General features: G+C 50.4%; 1 protein-coding gene across 2 annotated transcripts in view; it reads right to left on the bottom strand.

Annotated features, from left to right (window-relative positions):
* Positions 1-26,730, bottom strand: part of CDH13 (cadherin 13) — a 1,101,550-nt gene that overhangs the window by 93,729 nt on the left and 981,091 nt on the right. For both annotated transcript variants that reach the window (XM_058708168.1, XM_058708169.1), the window contains exons 9-10: positions 10,199-10,381; positions 2,710-2,963 (exon numbers count right to left, since the gene is read on the bottom strand). In XM_058708168.1, the coding sequence (XP_058564151.1) occupies positions 2,710-2,963; positions 10,199-10,381 (437 nt within the window). The remainder of the gene's footprint in view (positions 1-2,709; positions 2,964-10,198; positions 10,382-26,730) is intronic.

Genomic DNA, 26,730 nt, shown 5'->3' with positions numbered 1-26,730 from the left:
TGCTGTTCTGTGGGGCTCAGAGATGGGCCGTGTGTCCAACTAGGCTCTGTGAGACCCAAGCCTGGCCCTGGGCTTGAACTTTCGATTGGGAAGCATGCCGCTGGGGCCGAGGACCGGCACTGCTGGTGGCCCTACAGATGGGGCTGAGGATGTGGCCGACCGCGGGGGACAACAGAGCCAAAAGATGCAAAAAGGACATGCTCTGAGCACCTGGGTTCTCATGCTGAGTCCCCGCGTCCCCATCACTTGAGGCCGCCTTGGGCTAGGCCATTCCGAGGACGGTCCTGGCAGCTCATGACATGGGTCGTATCTGTGGTGACCGACGGTAGAAACACGAAGCTCTTCAAAGCGTTCCAAACTTGTGCATTTTCCCTCGAGCCTCCCCTCCAGTGATCAACACACGGCTTTCTCCACTGACGTCCCGCCCGTGGTAGAACGGGGGACGCCTGTACCCTGTTCCAGTGGCTCGCACCCTGGTTTTGATACGTCTCAGGGGCTTGGCTCTTGCCGGTATCCCCGCCCTCTCCAGACCAGAATCCCGTCCCTCCCTCAATCTGCTGGACCTGCTCTCTGGGGTCTGGCCCACCTTCCCAGTTCCACGTTCCATCCACAGGATGGGACCTCCTTCCTCCCTCCCCGTCAGCCACCTGCATCTGAGAGCATCATCTCCGTGGACCGTCAGGCGCCCTGAGTTGGGAGGCTCCTGACTGCAGCTCAGGCAACATCCCCCCGCCCCCCGGCACGTGAGCCCCTGCGGGTGAGGGGCACAGGCCGTGGGAAATGGCAGGAGGTGGTTCATTCTCCCTGTGAGGTCGGGCTGTGCCAACCCATCATTTCCCATCCCCTAGAGACTCTGCAATGCCCGAGTTCCTGTGCTATCTTGGGCCTGTTTTTTTTTTTTTTTTTTAATGTTTATTTATTTTTGAGAGAGAGACAGAGACAGAGTACTAGTGAGGGAGGGGCAGAGAGAGAGGGAGACACAGAATCCGAAGCAGGTGCCAGGCTCCAAGCCGTTCCGCACAGAGCCCCACGGTGGGGCTCGAACCCACGAAACGCGAGATCATGACCTGAGCCGAGGTAGGATGCTTAACGACTGAGCCACCCAGGTGCCCCTCGGGCCTGGTTCTAAACATGTTCAATAAGCCCTCCAGCGACTGTACCAGCAGATTCCTCCTTTTGCCTACGTCAGCCAGAGCTGGTCTTAAACAAAGAACGTGGACAGACCCAGCTCTCTGTCTGTCACCACATCTGTCCCCCCAACCCCACCAAGGTAACACTTTCAAGACTGGCAACATCCCAAGTCACGCAGCAAGGGCAGAGCCCTGGGTTCAGGAACATCAAGCCCGTGGAAGTTCGCTCTCTCCCCCACCCAGAGTCCCCTCTTCTGCTCCTGCTGTAGAAATACATAGTGACAGGAAAGCTTCCCTAAAGATATCCTAAATTTGTACGTTTGTCTGTGAAGCTACCAGTTTCCCCACCTAAGGACTTAAGGAAAGCTTTCTCTTTGATATTTAAATTGCATCTTTCCTCTGCCAGGTACCCAGCAGGAAAAGGAGAAAGAGAGAGAAAAAAGAGGGCAATTTCAGAGTCACATTATTATAGGATTTGGTACAGTTCGCACCTTTATCTAGTTCATCTGGCATTTCCGAAAGTTCTGTTGTGAAAATAAATCCCCTTTTGGGATTGGAAACTAACGTGAGCCGCTCGTCTGCCAGCTCGCTCCACGGTAAAGTGGCTGTGTGGAGACCGTGCCACGTTTCCAGGTGTTTCGAATCAGGAAAATACGACACCTGTTTATTAGAAGTGCATCTAATACTTGATTATCCTGTTCCTCCTACGAGAAGAAGATTAGATTTTGGAAAAGAAAGATTAATAACTTTCTTTTGCGGAGACGAGCGGGCGTTTGGACCTGCATGTCGATTTCAGCTTGCCGCGAAACACCGTACCAATGAGAGCAGCCGGTCAAGGCTAGTACCCTACGTAACGATCATTTAATTAAATCTTGTCACGACGACACCTTCTTTCTAAGCACCGGACAGAGCTCAAGAAACGAAGACGGAAATTTTGGAGACGATTTTTTGTTGTTGTTTGTTTGGCTTGCCATTTATCTGTCAGAAACCTAACCCCAACGTTCCCTTTCTAAGTACCGGCAATGTCTACTCCCCCGCTCTGACGCTTCCGAGTCCACGGCACTGAGCAGAGAGCACGGACTTTCCAGACCGTCCTGTTTCTAGTCTGATTCCTCTGCTACTAGGCTGGGCAGCCTCGGGCTAGGCACTGAACCTCTCTGAATTCGCAATACCCTTATCTGTATGTGGAGTCAGCCAGTGCTGACTTCCAAAGTCATGGTGGCGAGACGATGGGTCGAGTGTCTGAGATGCGGGGGGGGGGGGCAGACGTGGTGGCTCCTTTTTCTTTTTTTCAGAGCCTGTGCTTGGCACTGGCAGACCCCTCTGGCCATTTGGGAACACTGCCCGGAGGCCACCCTCCTCCCCGGCATCAGGTGTGGAGGCAGCATCCCTGGAGAGTCAGCCTGGTCCTGACGCGATCGGCCAGGAGCTCTTCAGGGTGCCCTGAGCCTCCCACTCGCCCAGATCACTAACAAGTTTACCGTAAGGCTAGTTTGCTCCGGACAGCCAGGCCTGCATCCGGAAAAGAAACGCAACTCCTGCCTGCCTCCGCCCTCTGGTTAGGGAGCCGCTCACCCACCTGATGGTTTGATGTTGCAGGGAATCTGGGTCCGTGGCATTCACAGTCAGGAGCACGCTGCCCACGGAGATGTTCTCCTGCCTGGTCACCATCATGGGGTCCGGGTAGAAAACCGGACCCTCGTTGACGTCCAGGACAGTGATGTGGACGGTGGCCGTGGAGCTGGGGCCATAGGAGACGTCGGGTACCAGCGGGTCCTCATTTTCCACTTTGATTAGCAGGGTGTGGAAGGCGGAGATCTCGTAGTCCAGAGGCTGGAAAGCAGGGGGAGGAGGCTGAGCATGTGAATCTGCTATAAAGGGCAGGCGCCTTTGCACCAAGCACTCTGACATCCCACGGGCCCGGGTGGATGTTTAGGGATGGATCCAGGATTTGTGGGCCAACCTTAATGCAGTTTGGAGTCCCCCTTAACAAAAGGAATACGAAGCATACAGATACAAAAATCGGGATGGAAGGTGTTTTTTTTTTTTTTTTTTTTTTTTTTTTTAGATGAAGAAATAAATGACAACACATTATGTGAGCCCCAGAGACCTGGGGTGCCCCGTTGCGATCTCTTTAGGCGATGCCCTGGCCACACTGACACTAAAAGGCTTCCTACCTGTAGCCACAAGACGCCGACACTTGGAGGGGGTTGGGGGCATGAACGACTCAAGCCTAAGCTTTGCCAGCTTCAGGGCAGCCCTGCCTCTGTCACCATGGGAGATAGAATGGAAAAGGCCCCAAGTCCCATTTGCACCGTTTCCCTCTCACTCGCCACAAGGTCTGAGGCTGGGGTCTCTACAGCTCTCTGGCACAGGCACGCTTCCCGGGACGGCGTCTCGTAGGGAAAAGGGCTGAAGAGGATTGGAAACACGTGGGGTTAAGCCTCTGGGCCCTTCCCCACCTGAGGGCATTTGAAAATGTGTGTGTGTGTGTGGGGGGGGGGATTTTCAATTGTCACCATGACTTGGGGGCTCGGTGGCCACATACTGGGCGGAGGCAGTGATGACCAGACACACGGCCATGCCAGGGACCGTCCAACATGACGGTGGACTGTTCCGGCCCCAGGGTCACTGAGATGGGGTCCACCGAGGTGATTTTGCAAAGGGGTCTCAGAGTACCCGCCTCTCCCAGCTGCTGTGCAGAGGAAATCAGACCATGTCAAAGAAGCCCCACTGTAGACACTATTCATACGATGGTCCTGCCCATCACAGAACGTACCAGATGACAGTCACTTGGCCACTCCCTTTCCAAACCACTAGATGACATAGGAGTGACATTTCCTGTCCCTGGGGGTGCATGGGGAGACGTTCAGGTCTGATGAGGGCACGTTATTTATTTCCAGTTATTTCCCTAATGTTTCGTGGGAGAATGAGTAACCAACTCCTCAGACCCGTGACATATGGATACTCCTACTGTGAGGACAGGACCAAAGCGGGTGCACGGAGTTGATTCACACTCGACTACAAGGAAGCAAATGACCTTCCAGGTTGTAAGGGCCACGGGAAGTGGGGGCAGAACCCTACAGGGGCAAGAGCTGGGATTGAAACCCGCTGGGTGAGTTGGACTGACTTGCGGTAACCTTCCGTAACGATCGGAGCCAACACGCACACAAAGCTCCCCACACGCGCAGAAGTGCATGCACGCACACGCGGGCACGCACACGCAGAGGAAATGCTGACGTGCTGACGCAGGAGTGCTTCCTGATTGTAACGGGACGGGACGGGACCCCCCCCCCCCACCTGCCCCCACCCGCCCCCACCTGTAACAACTCCCAGAGGGACCTTCCGAGTTAACAGATACAAAGCTCTTGGCACCTAGGAGCTATCCAGGCGTTATTTGTTCCCATCCGGGTAACACAAGAATACTTCACCGCTCCGTCCCTTTCTAACTTCTGTCCATCCCGAGTGACGCGCTAAATACGCAACCTCAGGGAAGTCCATTTCCAACAGGGGCCAGGGGATCGCCACGCTGGGAACACGGTCATTCATCCCAACTAGGACACCGAAGAGGGGGAAGACTTTGGCGCGCCGGGTCGGACCACCCTGCACTCGGCGCTCTGAGCAGGGCTGACGGCAGGAGCTCTGTCTCCGGGAGCCTCCTTCCCCCACCCCAGTGCGGGGCAGACCGAGGGGGGTGCACCTCAGGGCCAGAGGGCTTCTCTCACACCAGCTCTGGCTCCTGGCAGTGCAGCTTGCTTCTGGAGGTCAAGTTAACTAGCACACGGGCATGTGTGAAATCCGAAATCTAGCCCGATGGAATTTTCCACCACGATGAAAATGTCACCAGGCTGGGGTTTCTTTGGTTTGTTAGCTTTGGAGAGCTCCTCACAGCAGAATCTGGGCCTGGGTTTGAGGGCCCCCTGAGCCACCTGCAGCAGGATGGAGTGGGGCAGACCAGGCGGGAGGGAAGATCGGAATCTCGAGTGGAGGTGGCCTGGATTATTTCCGCACGGCCTTTGAACAGTACGGCTGGAATGTGCGTTTCTCTATGTGTGTGTATTCACGTTGGATAAGTATATGGGTGCCTTTAGCATTAACCATGTATACACAGGGGTTTACATATTCGATGTATTTATGTTAGATGTGCATGTATGTTTCTGTCAGAGGGGTGTGTGTGTGTGTGTGTGTGTGTGTGTGTGTGTGTGTGTGAGATATCTCTATTTGGGTTCCCCGAGACTCCCGCGGAGTCTGGAAGCAGAGCCTGAGGCAGGGGTTCTGAGTATGATGGACCGGCGTACCTTCTCAGAAGAGAGGGAATGAGCCAGGACGTGGTCCCCGCTGGAGCCCAGCTCCAGCCAGTGCCACGGGGGTCCTGGCACTTTCACTGCACCAGTAGGTCAGCCCCATCTCAAGGCAGGGGCTGGTCTTTTGCACCCCCCTGCCGGCAGGCCCAGGCGGCAGGCTCTCTCCAGCTGGCAGGGCCTAACCTTCCTGGCTGGGGGGCTCCCCTTTTGGTAAGGGCAGTTCTGCTGGGCAGCAGAGGCTAGGACGGTGATGTGCCAGCACTCGAGGCTCTGGAGTGGCAGCTGCGACCTCGTAAGGGAGTCTGGTGGGTGCCTCAGTTTCCCAGGGCGGCCGTACCAAAGGACTGGGTGGCTTAAGACAACAGAAATCCACTGTCTCCCAGTTCTGGAGACCAGGAGTGCAGAATCCAATGCGAGCAGGGCCGTGCTCGCTCGGAAAGCTCTAGGGGAGCCTGCCTCGTCCCTGTGCCGCTCCCTTCTCTGCCTCTGCTGTCGCACGGCATTCTCCCCTGGTTGTATCTGCCCTCACACGGCCAACTTCTTACAGGAACATGGTCATACTGGCCTAGGGCATCCCCTCCCCCCTACTCGACCATGACCTCATCTTCGCTAATCACATCTGCAGTGACTGCTTCCAGAGAAGGCCACCTTCACAGGGTCTGAGGATTAGGACTTCAAAATAGCTCTTCTTTGGGGGCATAATTTGACCCATAACGTGGGGCACCTAGAGCCCTCTGACCCCCATAATATATATATTTGATCTTTACCACCACGCGTCCCTATCTGCCGTGACATTATTTATCCCTTACTGTGCACCTGCCTGTGCCTGGAGTGCCCTGTGTGCATCACCTCAACCAAGCCTCACTTTACCTCGTGATAGTGGGTGTTTTTATTCCCATTTTGTAGATGAGGGGACAGGCTCAGAGAGGTTGAATAACTCAGTTAAAGTCACACAGCACATAAGTGGCACAGAGGGATGTTTTGGCCCCGGAAGCCTGACGAGAAAATCAGAGCCAATAATAAACCGCTGTGTGTACCAAGTGTGATGCTGACGGGGACCTGGTCCTCTGCTCCACTCTGGGCCGATTTATTCACACTGGGATGGAACGCAGCTTCGTAGGTGTGCAACGGACACCTTCGCTCCCCAATACAGAGGGGTGCAGGTCAAGGTCTGGCCCTGGTGCTCGGTCACCATTGGGCCCGTGGGGCTGCACGCTTGTCCCTGCCCTTCCCGGAATCTTGGCCTGGTAAGCACTGTAGCAAGGGACCCTGGGAGAGGCTAGGGAGCTGCGGTGCGTTTCCCACAGACCTCGGTCTGGAGCCGCCAGGATAAGAAGCAGCTGGTAAGACGGCAACGAAGAAAAAGGTGGGAGGCCCTGCTCGCCGGCCCGTCTCCAAGTACGTCCCCAGGCCGACATGCCCTGAGCAGAACACTGGCCTTCGAGGGGTGGAGGCGGGAACAGTGCCACGGAGGCAGGGCAGAGGGGCAGTGAGTCGCATGCTGCCTTTCCGCAGGGCAGTGCCCTCGCTCGCTCACCCCACCTGCCCTGTGCAGAATTAGGATGTAGTAATTCTATTTGCGCGTTCCCCGGGCCAGGCCGCTGGGGAGCTGGCAAAACATGGGTCTCTGCTCTCGTACCCTGCCCTGGGTCACGCTGGAGTAAGAAACCCTCCTTTGTCTCGGGCACGTGACCTCATTAATGTGATTTGTCTGGTGCAGGGTCTCTGTGTCGGGGATGGGAGGAAATTGAAAACACTTCCAATAAAGTTACAGAGATTCGATTCAATTAATATTTCATTGAGGGTCAAGAGTGGGTGTGGACCAGTGTCCTGCAGGGTTTAAAGCCTGGAAAAGCCATCCCACACGGCGCGGGGGGGGGGGGGGGGTGGAGAGGTAAAGAACCTGGGGTTTGTTGTCTGATAGAGGGAGGATTTGGAAGTGATCCTACAGTGACTTTTAAGCCTATTATCGCTTTGGGGATCAAGGCTTTCTGGATGTTTCCTTCCCCTCTGAGGACAAAAGAGAAAACAGGCTTAAAATACAGGGTGGATTATATTCAGCCAAAAGGGTAACTCTCTGACAGTTTTGGAATAGGTTTACAAAGCAGCTAAGAGCATTCCTCTCCAGAAGCTCTTACAAGGAGACAGGTTCTTGCTTTCTGAAACTGTTAGGATTTGGTCCTGCAGGGAGGTAGGATTCCCCTGGGAACCACACAGTCCTGAAATTTCTGCTGGTTCCTCGGTGTGCGGACTGCCAACTGGTTAGGGCGGGACTGCCCATGGCTGGTTGCCCAAAGACCACCCCCTCCCCCCTCCCAGGTGCTCCCCTCCCCATCTCTTCCTGCAGACGCCCCAGAGGCCAGATTTAGATTTCAGAGCCTTCCCTGCAGCTGAGGGTGGGCATATGTTATCTGGGCAATGAAACATCATGGGAAGTTGCCTGGGAGACCAGTGGAAAAGATATTTTCTTCCCTGAAGGCTGTGGTGGGGGGGGGGGGCGGGGTGGGCACATGACAGTTCTCTCTCTCTCTCTCTCTCTCTCTTTCTTGCCTGGCTGCCTCCTTGCTTTGAGCCTCAGAACACAGCAGCGGGAAGATGTGCTACCTGGAACTTTGGCAGCCATTTTATGACCATGAGGAAAAAGCCAGAGGCATCTGCTGTGCCCCCTGATGGCTCTCTGACACCCTGAGCTGCCGGTCAATCCTAGATTGGCCTACCTTCGTCTAGTTATGGAAATCATTAAATTCTCTTTAGTATTTAAGCCACTATCAGCCTGGTATTTCGGTACTTGACCTGAAGGGAACAAGGCCAGGCCTGCCTGCAGAAAGCTGCCCGGGGGCTTCGACCTTGGTGGACTGAGAAGCAGAGAGAGTCCAAGGCCCTTTGGAGGAATTCACGTGGCAGGCAGCCGGAGGGAGGCGGAGTCTCCATCCCAATTCTGAAGCAAAGGAAGTCCACTCACTGGTCAAACTGAGGCCCAGAGGGAGCCCCAGGTGTCGCGGAATCTGCAGGTGGAAACATCCTCCGCAGTGGTCATCTGCAAGGCCAGGCTCAGTGAACACCTCCCTCCCTCACATGGTGACCCAGCAGGTGTGGTGTGGGCCCAGGAACCTGGGTTGGGACTAGCATCCTTGGTGATGCTTCTAAGTGCTAACGTTTCAGACTCAACAGTGAGGGCCCGTGTGGGAAGTTGGGGAGGGGAGGACGCTCCTTCGTGACTCTGGTTCTCTTGGATTTTCTGTCCCTCAAGCTGTAGCAAACAGAACGGGGACGACTGTGCTGTTCCAGGATTTATGATGGGGATGCATATTCACCCAAATGCTGTTTTCCAGCCACAGGTTTGGAAAATCGTCCGACGGCTTGTATAGACCCAGGCTAGCTGCAGAGGACAGCCAGAGGCTGCGTTAGTTTGCGACTTTCACGACTTGTGAAAGTGCACGGGTGGGTGCACTGGGAGGGCAGTGCCAGGATCTGCTAACAACTCCGCCCGTGCCTGTGTTACTAGGGAAGGAGACCTGGGAAGACCCAGGGGCTGTTCTTCTCAGCCAGGCAGCTGAAGTTCAATGTAAAGGAAGTATTGGAAAGGGCAGGGCTCGGGAGAAACCCAGCCTCTCATCCTCCGAGATCGGCCATCCACAGTGGGTCCTGAGGATTATCCCCACGCTACACTGGATAATGACCTTCCAGGATGACCATGTGCCAGTCTCCGCAACCTGTGAATATAGGACCTTACGTGGCAACGGGGCCTTTGCACATGCGATTAGGCTAAAGGACCTCGTTGCGGGGAGCCTGGATTATCCAGGGGGACCCATGGAATCCCAGAGGTCCTCAAAGGAGGGAGGCAGAGAAGTCAAAGGAAGAAACAGATGTGAGATGGGGGCAGAGACTCAGAGCCAGAGAGAAATGTGGTGCTGCTGTCCCCTGACCGAAGACATGAGACAGGGCCACAGGCCAAGGAATGTGGGTGGCCTCCAGAAGCTGGGAAAGATGAGGAGATAGGTCGTCCCCAAGAGAAACCAGTCCTGCCAACTTCAGACTCGTGAAACTGATTTTGGTGCTCTGGCCACCAGAACTGTAAGAGTGTGTGAGTGTGTGTGGCCCTACATCACCAAGTTTGTGGTCATTTGTTAAAGCAGCCCCAGGACACTTGCACAGGTGCTAAGGGTCAGTCGCCCTTTATCTCCTGTTTTTAAGTGAATAACCGAGATTGTGCTAAGGAAAGACCAAGAAGAAATGTAATGATCTCTCTCTCTTTGTTTTTTTTTTTGAGAGAGAGAGAGCACATGTGCCAACAAGGGAGAGGGGCAGAGGGAGAGAGAGAGAATTCTAAGCAGGCTCAGCACGGGGCTCCATCCCACGACCCTGGGATCATGACCTGAGCCAAAATCAAGAGTCGGACGCTCGACCAACCGAGCCACTCAGGCGTCCTGTAATGATCCACAGTTTTGATCACAGATCTTTAAAAAACCTTCACATATCCCATTTTTGCATATCTTTGATAATTCACGGTCAGATGTGTGGAGAATCTCATTTGAAAATTAAATTAGGGACTTTTTTTGAAGGTTACACGTAAGTTTGAGTTTCCTAGAACCCGTAAAACAGCTTGGTTTCGTGGCTGTGAGGATACAAGTTCACTGTTAAGCTGTGAGCCCCTTTTTCTGTTTTCAATTCCAAAAGGAGGAGAGCAGGGCTGACTTCTCCTTGACTCTCCCCAGCAGGGAGGCCCTCTGCCTGGTGGAGGGAGGAGCCCGGAAGCGCCCTTACTTTGACGACGGACAGCATGCCCTCGTTGGTCTGAGGGTTGGTGTGGATTTCGAAGCTCTGCCCAGGGTTTCCGTTGATGATGGTGTAGACAGCCCTCCACGCGCCCGTGGTGGGGTCGTCCTTGTCTTCCACTGTCAGGTTGACGATAACCCCCACGGCTCCTTCCTCGACGGTGGCTTGAAACTGCAAACAGAGCAGATGGTTACTGTCACTCTCTGGAAAGAACAGCAAAGACCCTTTGCGGGGCTCGTACCGTGGGCCCGGAAGTGGGTACGTTACCCGCATCACCTCATTTCACAGTAAACAATAATGCAGGCAGGTCATGGAGCTGTGCTGTGCTGGCAGATGGTCCGCTCCCTCCCTCTGCCTTCCTTGTACTTAGGTGAGGCCATGAGACTGCCTTCTCCCCTACTGGATGTGGCCAGATGTGATGCTTGCCAGCTGGGGGCAGCGGTCTCTTCTCTGTGCCTCTCTCCTGCCATCTATCGGAACCCAGACAACCGCAGGACCCCAGGGCAGGGTACGGCGACGGGGGGAGGAGCGTGGGTCCTGAGTCCCCACAAGGAGAAGAACACCGTCCTGGGAGCTGTTGTTGAAGGAGAGACAGACGTCTATGGAGGTTGAGCCTTCATGCAATTCTGTGTGCCTTTGCTCTTGCGGAGTCATCTACGCCAAACCACAAGGTAACCAAGGTAACCGGGGAGCCAGTGGAGGCCCCCCCCCACCGCCCGTGTCGGACTCCACAGCCTCTGCTCGACCGCACCGTCTCCTCGAGGGAAGAAAGTCCCACTCCTTCCCCATGACTTAAACAAAACAAAACAACACGTTTTCTACGGAAACTTATAAATCAGTTGTTTGAAGCCTTGTTGTACCTGTGTTTTTATTGTCATACATCTCACATACTTGTTGCGAGCAGGGGTGGTGGAAATAAATCAATAAATGAAAAATCAGCCCTCCCAGGGATAGAGAACCTCACGAGCTATCGTTAGCACATTCCTTCGAGCTGGAAGCATAAAGTATTGTTTTGGTGCTCACCTCTGACACACTACACGTGAATAGGCATCTGTTTGCAAATATTTTACAGACAAGTAATACCAATAAGCTGACAACAAGAAGAAATACCTTGGAATTTCAATTAGTAGCCAAGTGAATCTAGAGACAGTGAGACAGTGTCAGAAAGCCTTTGTGTTCAGAGAAAAGTAATTTGAGAGATGAGGTTTCAGAAGCGGTGGCTGATTAATTGACTTGCAAATCATTAATCATAAGCCTTAATCTTGATGCCTTGGGGGGGGATGGGGCGGGGACGGGAACTAATTTGTCTACCACACCTCAGCAAACCCGGGTGGGTTGTTTCCTTTTCTCTCAAAGGGATGCTGGGAAATTCTTGGAACATGATGGCAGGATGGAAAGTGGCCAGAGCAGGGAGGTCTGAAGACGCTGTCACATGGATACGGCTCCGGGAGACAAGGAAGTTGACCTGATTCCTGTCTAAGGAGGCTCTTCCTTCTATCTTTCCCTCCTTCTCACAAAAATCATGGAATTCCTAAGCGTAAGCCTAGATAGATGGTCTTCAGCTCTGTTTGCACATTAGAATCTTTTCAGGGGCGTTTTGTTTTGTTTTTAACTAACCAGGCTCTATTCCAATTCAGTGGGTTTGGGGTAAAGTCTGAGATTCCATACTTTCTTAACCTGTCCAGATCATTCTTCTTCTTCTTTTTTTTTTTTTTTAAGTTTATTTATCTACTTAGACAGAGAGACAGACAGAGAGAGAGAGAGAGAATCCCAAGCAGGCTCCATGCTGTCAGTACATAACCTGCTGTGGGGCTTGAACTCATGAATCATGAGATCATGACCTGAGCTAAAACCAAGAGGCAGATGCTTAAACGACTGAGCCACCCAGGTGCCCCTGTCCAGATAATTTTAGTATGCAATTTGGGTTGAGAGAAGCATGATAGAGTCCAAGGTCGAGAACGTTCAGATATGGGTGAAGAAAGAGGCACAGAGAAGCAAGGGAAGCCCAGAGTCATTCAGTGAACCAAAGGTCAAGTCCGCGTCTCCTGGACTCCTGTAAACACTGCTTTTAACAAGTTCTATTACTCAAGACCTGCATCACTTAGGTCCGTCCTTCACCCCTGCTGGGGTCCAGAGCCCGATGACCGGTTCTCTGTCCCTACTGATCACACCAGACCTCAGCTCATAACCTGTCCTTGTGTCTTTTCTGACACTGGCACCTTAGGACCCCAGGTGGGCAATTATGCAGGCACACGGAGCACTGAGACCAGAGGATGCTGGGAACCATCCATCCTGTAGAAATGCTGCTACATCCAGCACAGAGGTGAGAAGCTGCTTTGTCAAAGCAGATGAGGCTCACGTTGCTGAGATGAACACCTAGGACAGATCACGATTGGAGGGGGCTGTAGGCCCTATGTGGTCTGCCTTGTTCACAGATCTCTCCCCGACCCCTCACATGATGCCAGGTACAGAGAGGGGACTCAGTAAGCATTTGTTGAATGAATTGGTGGTCTTAAATATAGGCAGTAGGTCTTAAATATAGGCATCAAAGGCGAGGGCGGAGGAAATATGAGAGATGTGGCTAGCCAGGAGCCGTGAGAGGGACTGGCTTGTTGACCGATGCTTGATTCTGCTACTTGCTTGATGTTCCAGAAGGGTAGGGATGGACCAATCTCTTTTGTTCTCCAGGACATCTCTAGCACAGCGGCATCACAACTTTTGTCGATCTTAGTCGACAAAAGTCGAAAGTCTTAGGTCGACTTTCACCTTCGTTGGTCCCTCCCACCATAATAGATTTTCGTGGGCTTAATTTTTTTTTTTTTACGTGAGGGAAAAAACCAAAATTTTCTTTGACTCTGAAAGTTCTTTTTTCCTTATGATTTGAGGATGCTGTGTCGATAGTAACTGTTGGATGACTCAGCCCTGATCTCTAGTACATAGCACAGTACTGGATGCATGAAGATCTGATGGATGGACGGATGGATCTTAAAATTGATAGTTAGGCCATGTCTAAGTGGGAAAAACCTGTGCAGATTTCCCCCATGACACTTCTTTTTTAATGTCTGGAGCACATACCATAGGGGATGGCATAAAACACCCTTTTAGTGTGCGAGCCAATGTCTCCAAATGGAATAAGGTGGTATTATTACAGGAATTCTCACAGTGAGTACTGTGGCCCTAATATATCCTTAGATTTAGCAATGTGTCCACAGCTACATTTACCTACCATCCATCCACCCCTCTATCATCCACCCATCATTTTCCATCTATTCTCCATCCATCCTCCATCCATTTATCTTCCTTCCTATCCATTAATCTTCCTTCCATCCATCCATCATCCACCCATCCATTCTCCATCCCTCTATCCCTGCATTTATCCATTTATCCATCCACCCATCCACTTACGCATCCATCCACCCACCAATCCATCCATCCATCCATCCACCCACCAATCCATCCATCCATCCATCCATCCACCCACCCACCCACCCACCCATCCATTTGTCCATCATTCTCTATCCATTTGTCCATCTATCGCTCTTCCAGACAGACATCCAGCCAACAGATATTTGGCAAATGGCTTCTGTATGCCAGGCATGATATAGTCTTAAATTCTAGGGATACACTACAAAATAAAACAGACATGGTATATGTCTGGTAATAAACCTATGTTCAATATTAGGAAAAAAAGTAACACTGAGCCTGTAGCTTGAAAGGGGGCTGGTGAGAGGGAGTGGGTGCCTGACCCAGTCTGTGGAGGGTCATTAGGGAGGGATTCCTTGAGAACTGAAAGCACAGGAGGAGTTAGTAGGGTGAAAGGAGAGAGAGTGGCCCTGGCATCTGGAACAGCAGGAGCAAAGACCAGTGGCAGGGGGGAGCATACGCATTTGCAGAAGGGAGGGAAGGTGGGTGTGTCTGGAGTGGGGGGAGGCTGGGAGAACTGTTTCCCACTGGACTTCAGAGAAGGACAGATTCAGATTATGCAAGGCTTTGGGGGCCAAGGAAAGGCACTGGAATTTACCATGAAAGCCAAGCCGAGTCTAGTCAAGGAACTGGATTGTGTTTAAATCTACCCTTGAGAGAATTCAGAAAAAAAATCTTTAAATATAGAAAACATTCAACACAATTATTACAGTCTCTGTTAAGACCATTATCTGATTCTTGCATAAACTACAAAGTCAGTTTCCTTGAGCATCCATTTAGAAACTCATTATTGCTTAATTAAATACTCATTCTATTAATTCTATTCAATGTTTTAAACCCATTATATAATTCAAGATGGAAAATTAAATAGATTAAAATGAAATAGTACCATTTTATATTTCTATAGCAATGCTCACTTTGAGATTTAAAAACAGACAGACAGACATTAATTTAGCACACCAGAGCAGGAGGAATTATTGATTGTAACATTACTTCCCCTAATTGGAAAAAAAATAGATAAAGTCACTTTTCTGTTAAACTGTGTGGCAAATCAAATACCAGATGCAAAATGTATTTTTACGCAATCAATGTGGGTGACTGGCTTGGGACATAGTGAGGCTCATTAGCTCTCTCCCTGCTATTCGGAACTGAGTATTTCATTCTGCTTTCTTTGATGACATGCGGGGAGTTTTGTGATGGACGTTTAGGAAGAGAATGCCTGGACTTTCCACAAAGGTCATCCATCACCAGGGGGAAGAGAGCCTTCTGTTTTATTTTACATCAAGAATAAATGCTCTTCGTCATAGAGCAAGTGGCTGGTTTTATATTAAGGTTAACCCAAAGATGGAAATAATAATGAGCTGAGTAGAAAGCCACAGGTGGGGAAGAGGTGACAGGGCATGACTTTAAGGGGCTGGACATCTGCGGGCTTGCCTGCCTGACGACTGGAGTCCAGGTTCACGAACTGTCAACCATGACGTTTCATGGATGGTGAACCTGAAAAGTCGAGATGTCGTCATCTGGGTCCTGGCTTTGGGAAATTAAAAGCTAAGATCCCAGAAAATTTGATAAACTTAAATTTCTACTGGGAGGTTAACAGTGTGAGGGAGAGATCATCAGAAATTTAACTTGTAAGCAATTTTATGAGTCTATATTTACATAAAGGATAGAACTCATTGGAAAAATCTAATCTCTTGCTAATAGCCTAATGGGTAGAAACTGTGATTGCTAGAAATAAGATAACATATTTAAGAATCTTGGCACATTGCTTGGAATAGAGTAAGGAATCAGAATTTGTTAGTGAGGATGGGATGATTTGGGATTTTGTTTTGTATCCTATGAAATTTTTACTAATAAATTGGAGAATATGGTTTAAACCCCTGTGACTCTCTGTTCTTATTAGGGTCTGGCTTTTAATGGATAATCTATGTTGATATCTTCTTTCCCTGCATTGGTGTGGAAAAGCTCTCCTTTCAGTTAGGAGCATTTGACACTCACATACTTGCGTATCCCTGATTTGCTCTAACAACAGACCCTTTATTGCCCAGGCAAACCATGTTAGCCTATAGCTGTATTAGAATGGGTAGCTGTATTAGGTATCTGGTTTCCTTCTACCTAGGATTAGGATTCACCCCAGGATGGAAAAATGCAAGAAATATTTATTTAGTAAAATATTTACTTGGTAAATATTTGTTTGTTTGTTTATTTATTTAGTAAATATTCCTGAAGTGTCACCAGGTACAGGAAATAGAGCAGTAAATGAAAGGGACACTCTTCTCTCCCCTGGGGGGCTTACAGCTCGGTAGATTGACACATTCCCTCCCAGTCACCCCCTTTATATGTTTTGCTCACCAGTGACATCTCCAGACATTTTGTTTTCTCCCATTTCTCCACTGTCATATATCCAAGCCTGCATGTGTGGTCAGTTATTCATGTTTTCATGTTTGGACATGATTTAGTTTCCAGCTAATGGCCATTTCAATAATGGTGCTGGATCATTGGATATTGGATATCCATGTGGAGAAAACATGAATATCCATCCCTACCTCACACCATACACAAAATGTGAAAGGTAAAATAATGGAAATTTTAGAAGGAAACATAGGAGGACATTAAAAAAATTTTTTTTTAATGTTTATTTTTTGAGAGACAAAGAGAGACAGAGCATGATCCCAAGGGGGAGGGGCAGAGAGAGAGGGAGTCACAGAATCCGAAGCAGGCTCCAGACTCTGAGCTGTCAGCACAGAGCCTGACACGGGGCTCGAACTCACAAACTGTGAGACCACGACCCGAGCTGAAGTCGGACGCTTACTTGACTGAGTCACCCAGGAGCCCCCATAGAGGACACTTTAATTCAGCTTATGGCTAATGCTTATGTGCACTTTATACATATGTGATATAATATGTAAAATATTTAAAATATATAAAATACAAAAATATAAAATGTAATTATGTGTGTGAAGTTCACATAATAAAACATATCTAATAGTTAAAAAGAACATATAAACAAGAACCTATATTATTTAAATAAAAATTCCAGGAAGCATACAGAGTTCTAAATAAAGTTCTTCTGTATTAAAAAAATTGTTTTTAAATGTTTATTTGAGAGAGAGGGAGAGAGAGACAGTGTAAGTGGGGGAGGGTCAGAAAAAGAGAGAGGGAGACACAGAATCTGAAACAGGCTCCAAGCTCTGAGCTGTCAGCACAGAGCTTGATGTGGGGCTCAAACTCTGACCTGTGAGATCATGACCTCAGCTGAAGCTGGACGCTTAACTGGCTGAGCCAGCCAGGCACCCCTCATTAGAAGCCTTTATGTCTAAGAAGTGATTAACAACAGAGGCCCACAAGGGACTCTGAAGGTCTTTGGCTAGAAACCATCAGCTAGCCCATAAGACAACACCACCTACTGAATCTTTTCCTAGCCATGTCCTAACAGAACATGCATAGGCAGGCCCCAAATGACTGTAGAACCAAGATGGGAGAAGAATATTCGGGAAACCACCAGACCATAATGGCTTCAGACATTGGCAAGCCTCTTTGACTCTTGTCTCTAGCTGGTTAAAATTCTATAATCTCTAAATACCCCTTTCTCTCCCCCCCCCTCCTTTTTTTTAAAGTTTATTTATTTATTTTAAGAGAGAGAGAGAGAGTGTGAGCAGGGGAGGGGCAGAGAGAGAGAGGGAGAGAATCCCAAGCAGGCCCCGTGCTGCTGGTACAGAGCCTGACGTGGGGCTTGATCCCATGAACTCCACAAACTGTGAGATCCTGACCTGAGCTGAAATCAAGGGTTGGACACTCAACCAACTGAGCCCCCAGATGTCAGGGCTCGGGTGTCCAGCAATAGTAAGCAAAGCCTACCTGTCCTCTCAAGCAGAGACAGCTTGGGGCATGCCCCTCCCAACTGTCACCTTCTGGAAAGTGAGGATCATGTCTCTGATTCCTCAAATGGCAGATCTTCCATAAAGTGAGAGCACCATAATTAGACATTGAATGTTGGGGTCGTTTTTGTCTGTGGAGTAAAAACCTAAGGGGAGAAGATGCCAGGGTGCACGTGTTTGAGGGTCTCGCGATGAGAACGGGGACCACGTCTTCTCCAGTCTCACTGAGAAAAAGGCGGGTGACACTAAATTATAGTTCAAATGGCAGAAACGACAGAATTCTAAATGGTGGACATCAGCCTTCCTTTTCTGAGGATCCTTAAAGAAGATCTCAGCCCCTGCTGCAAAGAGGGTTCTAGGGTGCCTTTTGTGTCATGGGACCCCAGCTTCCTTGACCAGAGGGGACTGGACCCAGATGTGGCAGCAGACTCACGGCCGACCACAGGTAACCACTCACAGGTAATTGCCTGCTTTGTGAGCAATCAGGTGTTTCTTTAAGAATCTGAACTCAGAGAAATAGGGGCTATAATCACAAATAAAGGGTCCTTAAATCCTACGTTTCTGGGTAGTTGAGCATGAGGTGACCTTTTTCTCTGTCACTCGGACAGCTATGAACAGATGCATAGAGAGGTAAAAGCATGGACACACTGCAAGAAAAATGGAGAGTTCCCAGGGTACTCAAAAGACAAAAGACAGATTGGGAGGCATCCTTGGTCTCTGGCTGGTTTCCCAGCCCTGCCCCCATGCCCCGGGGCTCCCTGCACGTCTTGTCGCCTGGAAGCTTCTGGGCCTGTCAACAGCCACATCTTCACCAGCCACCTTGAGAGGGTGTCTGCTTTTTGCAACTAACGGAGCCCCGGGAAACCAAGGCTGGTGGTGGATGTCTGCCATTCTCAGCGGGAAGATGTGGCCTTTTGGGTGAAGATTTGGGATCCACAGGTGTCTCCTCAAGTGGTTTTTTTTTTTCACCTTGCTATGGAGAATTTCAAACATATATAAAAGCAGCCAGAATAAAGAGCCCCGCGTGCACATCATCAGGCTTCAGAGACTGTCACCTTGTGTCCCACTGTGCTTCCTTTATGCACCCACGTCTCCCCATTCCTGTATTATCTGGAACGAATCCCAGATATATCGTTGTATCTGTAAATATTTCATTGTGTGTCTTTAAAAGATAAAGGCTCTTTTTCGGAAAACATAATCAAAGTCCTTTCTTGATCCGGCGAACATTAATTTCTTCTGATAATTACTGGTTTTCTTTGATGCCGGATACTTTGATAAAAGCATTTGCATGTTATCTCTGTTGTGGAAAGAGCGAGAGCCAACCAGGCCTGGTGAAGGACGGTCATAAAGGGGCCTGGTAAACTGCTCCGTGTGTTACCAGAGCTTCCTGAGCTACGTGTTTCAAGCAGGTGAATGAAGGCGAATAGCTCAACGGTAGTAAAGAACAACACTTTAACACCAAAGAAGCCTGCTCTTGAGCAAAGAGCACTCTCTAAGATTCAGTGGCCTCCCAGGCCATGTGGCTCTTGATCTGGGGCGGGGGAGGGGGTGCGTATACACAGCCCCCTAGTTGGTGCGACCCACCCAGAGAAGCCCTGGGCTGGCAGGAGAGCTTTGCACCTGGAGGGCTGCCAACCGTGGTTCCCCTTCCACAAAGAGGAGAGACCAAGTGTCTCCCAGCTTTCTGGATGTACAGGTGCAGGGGGATGGGCCAACGGGCAAGAGACAGAAACCATATTCACTGCGTGCTCTCGGTGCACAGTCCCCTGTGTGGGTTCATTTCCTTTGAGGAGGTGCTGAGTAAATGATCTCCGAGGACGATGGCCGGCCAGGCTGGGCTTTCGGGGGGCCCAGCAGCGCACCTGCTGAAGACTGTATTCTTCCCCTCATGTCCTTGCCTCCTCTAATCTGCCAAGTACACACACAGAAGAAGCCCAAATAACAAAACACGCCTTTTCCTCCAGGAAACGAAAGGAAAACACATCGCCACCGAAGACTGACACGAACACAATGCACTTGAGCAGTGGTTGTCAAACCGTGTTCCTGGGAACGAAGACCGTTTGAGAGACGGTGCGGGAGTCCTGGCAACGTTTCAGGTGTTTCCCCCCAAACAATAGAGAGTTAAGGAATCTGTTAATTATGGTTTGTCTGTTGGGTGTATGAGAGTTCCTGCCCAAGATTGTGCCTCAAAAGAAAAAAAAAATTTGCTGATAAAACAGAAGTCTGAAAATCCCTGCCTTAGGGAACCACTGAAATAAACACTACATTAGATAAAGAGAGAAACATAAAACCCAAGGAGCAAATTTGCCTGCATTCCTCAGTCTCTGAACGCCCAGTGCAGACAATATTCTACCTGATTATAGTATGTCTCCCTCACTTGAACTGCTCCCTGTAAAAAATGTAAGAGAAAGCAAAATGCATCTGTACATCTGATCGGAGAATTGGAAATAGCTTCATGTTGAGAAGCAAAGAGATTTTCTGTAGAGATATGCGTCTGACCACAAACATTTAAATCTGCATGAAGAATGACTTTTTTTAGGAGCGAGAGTGTGGTCTGTTCCAGAGTTTGGAGCTTGGCTCATGCAATCCTGCAGATTTATAGCTGTGGGAATTTCAGTGATGTGGGGCAAGTTGAGATTTACCTCGAACTCATCAATCCTGTAACTTCTCTGAGTCCCTGCTTGCTTATCTGAGACGTAGGTGTCAGACTAGTGTGGTAGGTTGTTTCTCTCTTTTTTAAAGTTAAAAAAAATGTTTGTTTACTTATTTTGAGAGAGAGAGAGAGAGAGAGAGAGAGGGTGGGTGAGGGGCAGAGAGAGAAAGAGAGAATCTCAAGCAGGCTCCACACTGTCAGTGTGGAGCCCGATGTGGGGCCTGATCTCATGAACCACGAGATCACTACCTGAGCAGAAATGAAGAGTTGGACGTTGAGCCGACTGAGTCGCCCAGGCGCTCCAAGCTGTGGGTTCTTTTTTTTTTTTTTTTTTAATTTTTTCTAATGTTTATTTATTTTTGAAGGAGAGAGAGACGGAGTGTGAGTGGGGGAGGCGCAGAGAGAGAGGGAGACATAGAATTCAAAGCAGGCTCCAGGCTCTGAGCTGTCAGCACAGAGCCCGACGCGGGGCTCGAACTCATAGACCGTGAGATCATGACCTGAGCCGTAGTCGGATGCTCAACCGACTGAGCCACCCAGGCGCCCCCCCCCCGCCAACCCCAAGCCGTGGGTTCTCAACGCTGACTGCACATCAGAATCACTTGCAAACCTTGAAAACCTGTTGATGATCTGGGGTCCCACATGCACAGGTTTTTCTTGGGTGGGGCCGAGACGTGCGTATTCCTCAAAACTTCCCCAGATGATTCTGAAGAGCAGGGAGGGAGGAACACAACTGCTTGAGAGACTCTAAGGTCCCCTCCTGGTGTTGGGCTCAGGCCTTAGAAAGAGCTTTGTGATCCCCCCTAGGGCATGTCGGGTCCTCACTGGCGAAGACTCCTTTGGGGGAGCCACACTTGGTGGGGAAACTTGAGAACTCTCAGTTCTATGCTCAGGGGGTCACAGGGGCTGCCAAGCAGAGCAGTGGAAATCATTAGCCAGTGAAATCACAGGGCCAGCTCCTGGAGGTCCTGGTTTTCATTGCCTCGAACAGAAATTGGGTACCCGTTGGCAGCTACCCCATTCCTCCCACCGGCTAGCCCGAACAGCCGTGACTGTGCTTTCTGTCTGCATGGAGTTCCTATCACACTTCATACAAACGGAATCACACAACATGTGTATCTGACTTGTTTCACTGAGTGCAGTGTTTTCCAGGCCCATGCACGTTCCTGCAGGTACCAGCACTCTGTTCCTTTTATGGATGACTGCTGTGGATGGATGGACCCCATTTTGTACATCCCTTCATCCATTGACCAACAGGTGGGTTATTTCCACTTTGGGGCTACTGTGAACGATGCGGCTATGAACGTTCACGGACAGGCTCTGGCGTGGATTCATGTTTTCTTTCTCCTGCGTAGACACAGCAGTGGACGTCCTGGGACGTGCAGCGACTCCATGTTGAAGGTGGCGTGGATTGAAGTCGTTCATCCGCAAGGATTCAACACCTGCCCAATGCCTTTCAAACACACGGGGCTGCGTCCCGCTTGCTGGCTTCCCGGACCCACAGCCCCCGGGTCCCACGGGAGGGAAGGCAATACTTGAGACTCAGGCTTCCCTCTTTGAATGGCACGAGGGTTGGGGAGGGAGAAATATGTAGGAGAGCCTTATCTCGTTCAAAACCTTTGGCCAACACACTGAAAGTGGCCTCCTCCTTCCCAGCTTGCATGGGGTACTGTTCAGGTTAATGCGGAAACGAGACAGACCCCCCCAGAGTTCATGGAGAGCCAGCCCTCCTCCCTGCACTCAGCCAGTTCTAACCAAGAAAAGTACATCTTTAATCTCCCGAGCTGTGGGAAAATCGACACACTTGGTTAGGCTCCTGATGCTAACACCCCAGTACAAATAAGGACAAAGGAAACCTTCTGCTTTCATTACAAGGGATTTGTACAAATTCATACATGGAATTGACTTACAGCTTCTAATTTATATTTAAATCCCAAATGTCTTAGTCAGAAGAAACTGCTCTGCAGGACTTCATCTGTGTCTGCACCATTGACTCGTGCTTCAAATAGACCCCATGGGCCCAATTGTAATTCCCATCGGGACATCCACACATTTCTTTCCAGAGGTGGCTCATGGACTTTCTGAGGACATCAGCTGAGTCCCACGGGGAGAAGAGACGGATGAGAATCATTCCCTTGGGAATCAGGCCCGACGAGAGAGGGAGGATGAGGAAAATCATTCTCTGTCCTTTCTGGGCTCTGTTACCAGTGGGGAGACAACAGGAGTCCGTGTGGGGATAAGGGTGCCCGCATGGCATTCTCTCACATTGATAAAGACAAACGAGGAAAGTTACTTATCTTTAGTGCCCTAGGAAGCTCTATCATCTGTGGCTTTGGCCAAGAAACAACCTTTGTGGGTCTTGATTTTCTCATCTGCAAAACGAAAATAAGGGTATCTACCCTCATGGGATTCCTATGATGATTAAGTGAGAATATTTATGAATGTCTAGATGCATGCCTGACATAAAAGCACTGTATGCACCTTGTTATAATGAACACAGACAACATGAACAAAGAAATGAGGTTTGCTACAGTGCACATCACTGTACTGAACAAGACCAAAGAAATTAACTTGCCTCTTTCGGAGTTTTTTTGGGTACAGTAGCCTAGTCCCGCTAAGCATCACTTCCGTCGATATGAAGTTCCCTTGTTACATAAACTACTTAGAGTTGGTGTCGCATAATCAGCAGTGTCCTGACCAACACTTTTTAGTTCCTAATTGTATTTGCAAACTACCATACGGTTTCTCAACCTCAGCACTATTGACTTATGGGTTGGATCATGATTTGTTGGGTGGGACTGCCCTGTGTGCGGTTAAGGTGTTCAGCAGTTTCTCTGGCCTCTACCCACTCGATGCCCGCAATGCCCAGGGTGCAAACATCAAAAATGTCTTCAGACACAGCCAGAAGTCCCAGGGGGGCACACGTGTGTGTGTGTGTGTGTGTGTGTGTGTGTGTGTGTGAGAGAGAGAGAGAGAGAGAGAGAGAGAGAGAGAGAGCGAGAGTGAGAGACACACACAGAGAAAATTCCTCCCTGGCTGAGAATCACTGATCTAGCCCAACCAGGCCAGGGCCTCCCTGCAAACATCTGCCTGGAATTGGCAGCCCACAGATCCCCCAGGATAAGATTGATCATCAAGCTGGGGAGCCTGGGTGGCTCGGCTGCTTAAGTGTCTGACTTGGGCTCAGGTCATGATCTCGTGGTGCGTGGGTTCGAGCCCCACGTCGGGCTCTGTGCCGACAGTTCAGAGCCTGGAGCCTGCTTCAGATTCTATGTCTCCTCCTCTCTCTGCCCCTCCCATGCTCATGCTCTGTCTCTCTCTGTCTCTCAATAATAAATAAATGTTTAAAAAAAAAAAGATTGATCATTAAGCTGGCTCTAGACTGAAGTCTCCAAGGAAAACACTGAAATAGCATAGTAACATTTTCTGGAATAACTGAATCAGACGTTGCCAGGAAAACATTCAAGGGTAAAATGGAAGACTATAATTATTAGGAAAATTATTGATGTAGTTTTCATTACTCTACAATTTTTGAATTAGCAACTGATAATCCCTCTTCTAAAAGAAGAAAGGTAGTTCTTCTTGCTTTCCATTCTTCCCGACACTTGCCCGCCTCTCACTTTTTAATAAACACGCCCCATGCCCGTGTATGGCAAGTGGACACAGACCCGGGTCGGTGGTGGGGCTGCAAGGAAGGACGGGCTGGGACAAGAGGCGGTCCTGTCACCTGCAGGGAGGGTGGTCCACTTGGTCCAGTTGGAGCTGTGTTCAGACTCCAGCTTGGGGAAAATGAAGGATTACTCCCTGGGGCCTATGGCTTCTCCAGGTTCTCCAAACCCTGCCGACTGGAAGCGTGGGCCTTGGGCTGGAGGCTTGGGTATCACCTGGGAGCTGGATGAAAATGCAGACTCAGGGTCCCACCCTAGAGCTTTGGAACCAGATCCCAGGTGACAGGGCACTAAGTCAGTTTGAGAAGTGTGCTCCCAAGCCCTTCCACCTACGCCTGCCCTCCATGCTGTCCTATGCTGTCCTAGGTGGTGCCCCAAAGGGGAGGGAGACCAGGGAGGTGGGCAGGGGGCCATGCACTCAGCAGCCTGACCTCATCACCCTCTCCCTGTGACCTCTGTGCCCTGGCTGGAGGGGCCGGCCGGCCCCCTCCCTTCAGTGTGAACCCCATTCCCTGCTCTCCAGTCTGTAAACACATTCTAGAACCTTCAGTTAAGAAGCACAGCAAAGAAAGAGTAGCCTCATCTCTGCCCCTCTCATTCCTTCCTGAGGGAAGCCTGCATTTCCTCGCCTCCGCCCATGCTGCTAAAGACTGAGATATGGACAGTCTCTGTGAGGCTATGGAACACAAAAATAAGCCTTGTACATTTACTTGCAATCAAGGAACGATGTAAGATGTCCATGTTGAGATATAATTACAGGAGAAAACATCCTGTTCAAGAATCCTTCCTGGGTCTGTTGAACAGGGGCCAAGGAGGCTTTTCAGGGGACCCAGGCCACAGTCCCGAGAGGCCCTTCCCCCGCGTGGCTCCTGTACCTGGGCTGCTCTACCTGCTGGGGGTGTGGACGGCGGGGGGCGGGGGGCAGGGAGTGAGGAGGGGGAAAGGGGCTGGGATTTGGATATGGAAAACAGGAACTGTCACAGAGTTCGGGAATCTTAAGTAAAAAGGTGAAGCTTTCAGCTTGACTTTTTTCTGCTTAGTGGCAGGTTGCCGACAGTGGGGGTTGTTGAGGAGCACGGAGAGAGCCAGGGGGAGAGAAAAGCTAAGGGGGAGAGAGGGGAGATGGGGAGAGAGAGATGCACAGAAGAAAAGGTGAGAGAGAGAGGAGCAGACAGGAGAGGAGAAGAATGCAAAGGAGCGCTAGAGAAGACAGAAAATGAACACAGAGGTGGGGGCCGAGGGAGAGCGGAAGGGGGGTGGCTCAAGGTCTCAGTTTGCGTTTTTATTTTTTATTTTTTAAATTTTTAAAAAAATGTTTATTTATTTTTGAGACAGAGAGAGACAGAGCATGAACGGGGGAGGGCCAGAGAGAGAGGGAGACACAGAATCTGAAGCAGGCTCCAGGCTCTGAGCTGTCAGCACAGAGCCTGACGCGGGGCTGGAACTCACAGACCCTGACGTGGGGCTGGAACTCACAGACCACGAGATCATGACCTGAGCCGAAGTCGGACGCTTAACCAACTGAGCCACCCAGGCGCCTCGTCAGTTTGCGTTTTTAAAATAAGAAAATTTGGGCAAATCAGGGGCTGTGTGCAGTTTGAGCATCCCCGGGGCCTGCGCCAGCAGAAACAGAGGGCGGAAATTTCCATATCAGTAGAAACCCAGTGGTTAAAACCTACAGTCTGATCACTTCAAGCAAAGCAAAGCAGGTGGAGAAGCAGGGCTCAGCGACTCAGCCCAGGGAGGAGGGTGACAGTGACCACAGCCACCACCCAGGAAGGACGTTGGCGGGTCCTGGGCCCTGGCGTTGCAGTCCAATCTTTTTGCAACATTGCCAAAATCAGTGCATTGGGCAAAGTTGGAGAACGAAAACAACCCTGAAAAGTCTCCCTGAGTCCTATGGGAGGCTCTCAGGATCCTGGGAGAGCAGGCCTGCAGGTACCTTGGAGGGAAAATCCACGTGACTCCAAGGACTAGAGCAGACTGGGGTAAGCCAAAGGTCTGGGAGAGGAGTCATGTGTGTCCCACTCACCCCACACAGGTCCTCCCAAGGTGTGGGCCTGGGTCGCATTAACTGATGTGTTTATTGCCTTCCCACAGTCCTGCATCCAGAGGACTCAGGAGAGGCTGTGAATCAGGGAACCAACCGAAATGTGTGGTCCCTAGGTTCCAGTCGCCTGGTGTGAAGTTTGACCTTATTGCGTCTATAATGCATCTCAGAGGACAGGCCTGCCCTCGGTCAGGGAACTGTAATGGGGACCGTAACAGAAATGGTGGTGGCTACCTTTCTGGGCCCTGTTGGGGGGGCCGATGGCCGAGGGGCCACCTGAACAGAATCTCTTCCTAGTTGGCTGCAGGGCTCCCCTCGGACGTACACCAGAAACAGCACCTCGCTAACGCCGCCACTCTGGACAGCGCTTCTCGTCACACGTCACAGACGCTACCAGTGCTGAGGACAAAAAGGGGTCATTCTTGGGGGGGGGGGGGTACACATTCCAGACATCTCTGAACATGGCAAAACCCAGAACTTTCCTCTGTCAATTACAGCGACTTCTGAACGGAACGCAGTCCTTTGACCATCAGGTTTCAAGGAAGCTCATAAGTAACCTGATGTAACACACCCACAAGCACACACGTGCACGTGCACACACAGTGTTGCAGGAAAGGAGTGTTTTGAAAGTGGGCCCACATCTAATGTGGTTGCTATGGCAGCACAAGTACGAGAGGAAGAAACCTTCGCAAACAAAACAAAAAGATGAGCTTCCTTCTGCAACTGATGGGCAACCTTCCCCTCTCTCCACTCGGGGTGTGGGTGGGAGGTCAGAGGAAAGTAAGCCCCAAGAAAGAGAGGAGGTCTGGAGTCACAGAGGCGTGGGGCAGACCTCCAGGACCTCCCGG

This window comes from Neofelis nebulosa, chromosome 17, assembly GCF_028018385.1.
Source record: "Neofelis nebulosa isolate mNeoNeb1 chromosome 17, mNeoNeb1.pri, whole genome shotgun sequence".
NCBI lineage: Eukaryota > Metazoa > Chordata > Mammalia > Carnivora > Felidae > Neofelis > Neofelis nebulosa.
This window is presented reverse-complemented; position numbering and strand designations above follow the sequence as displayed.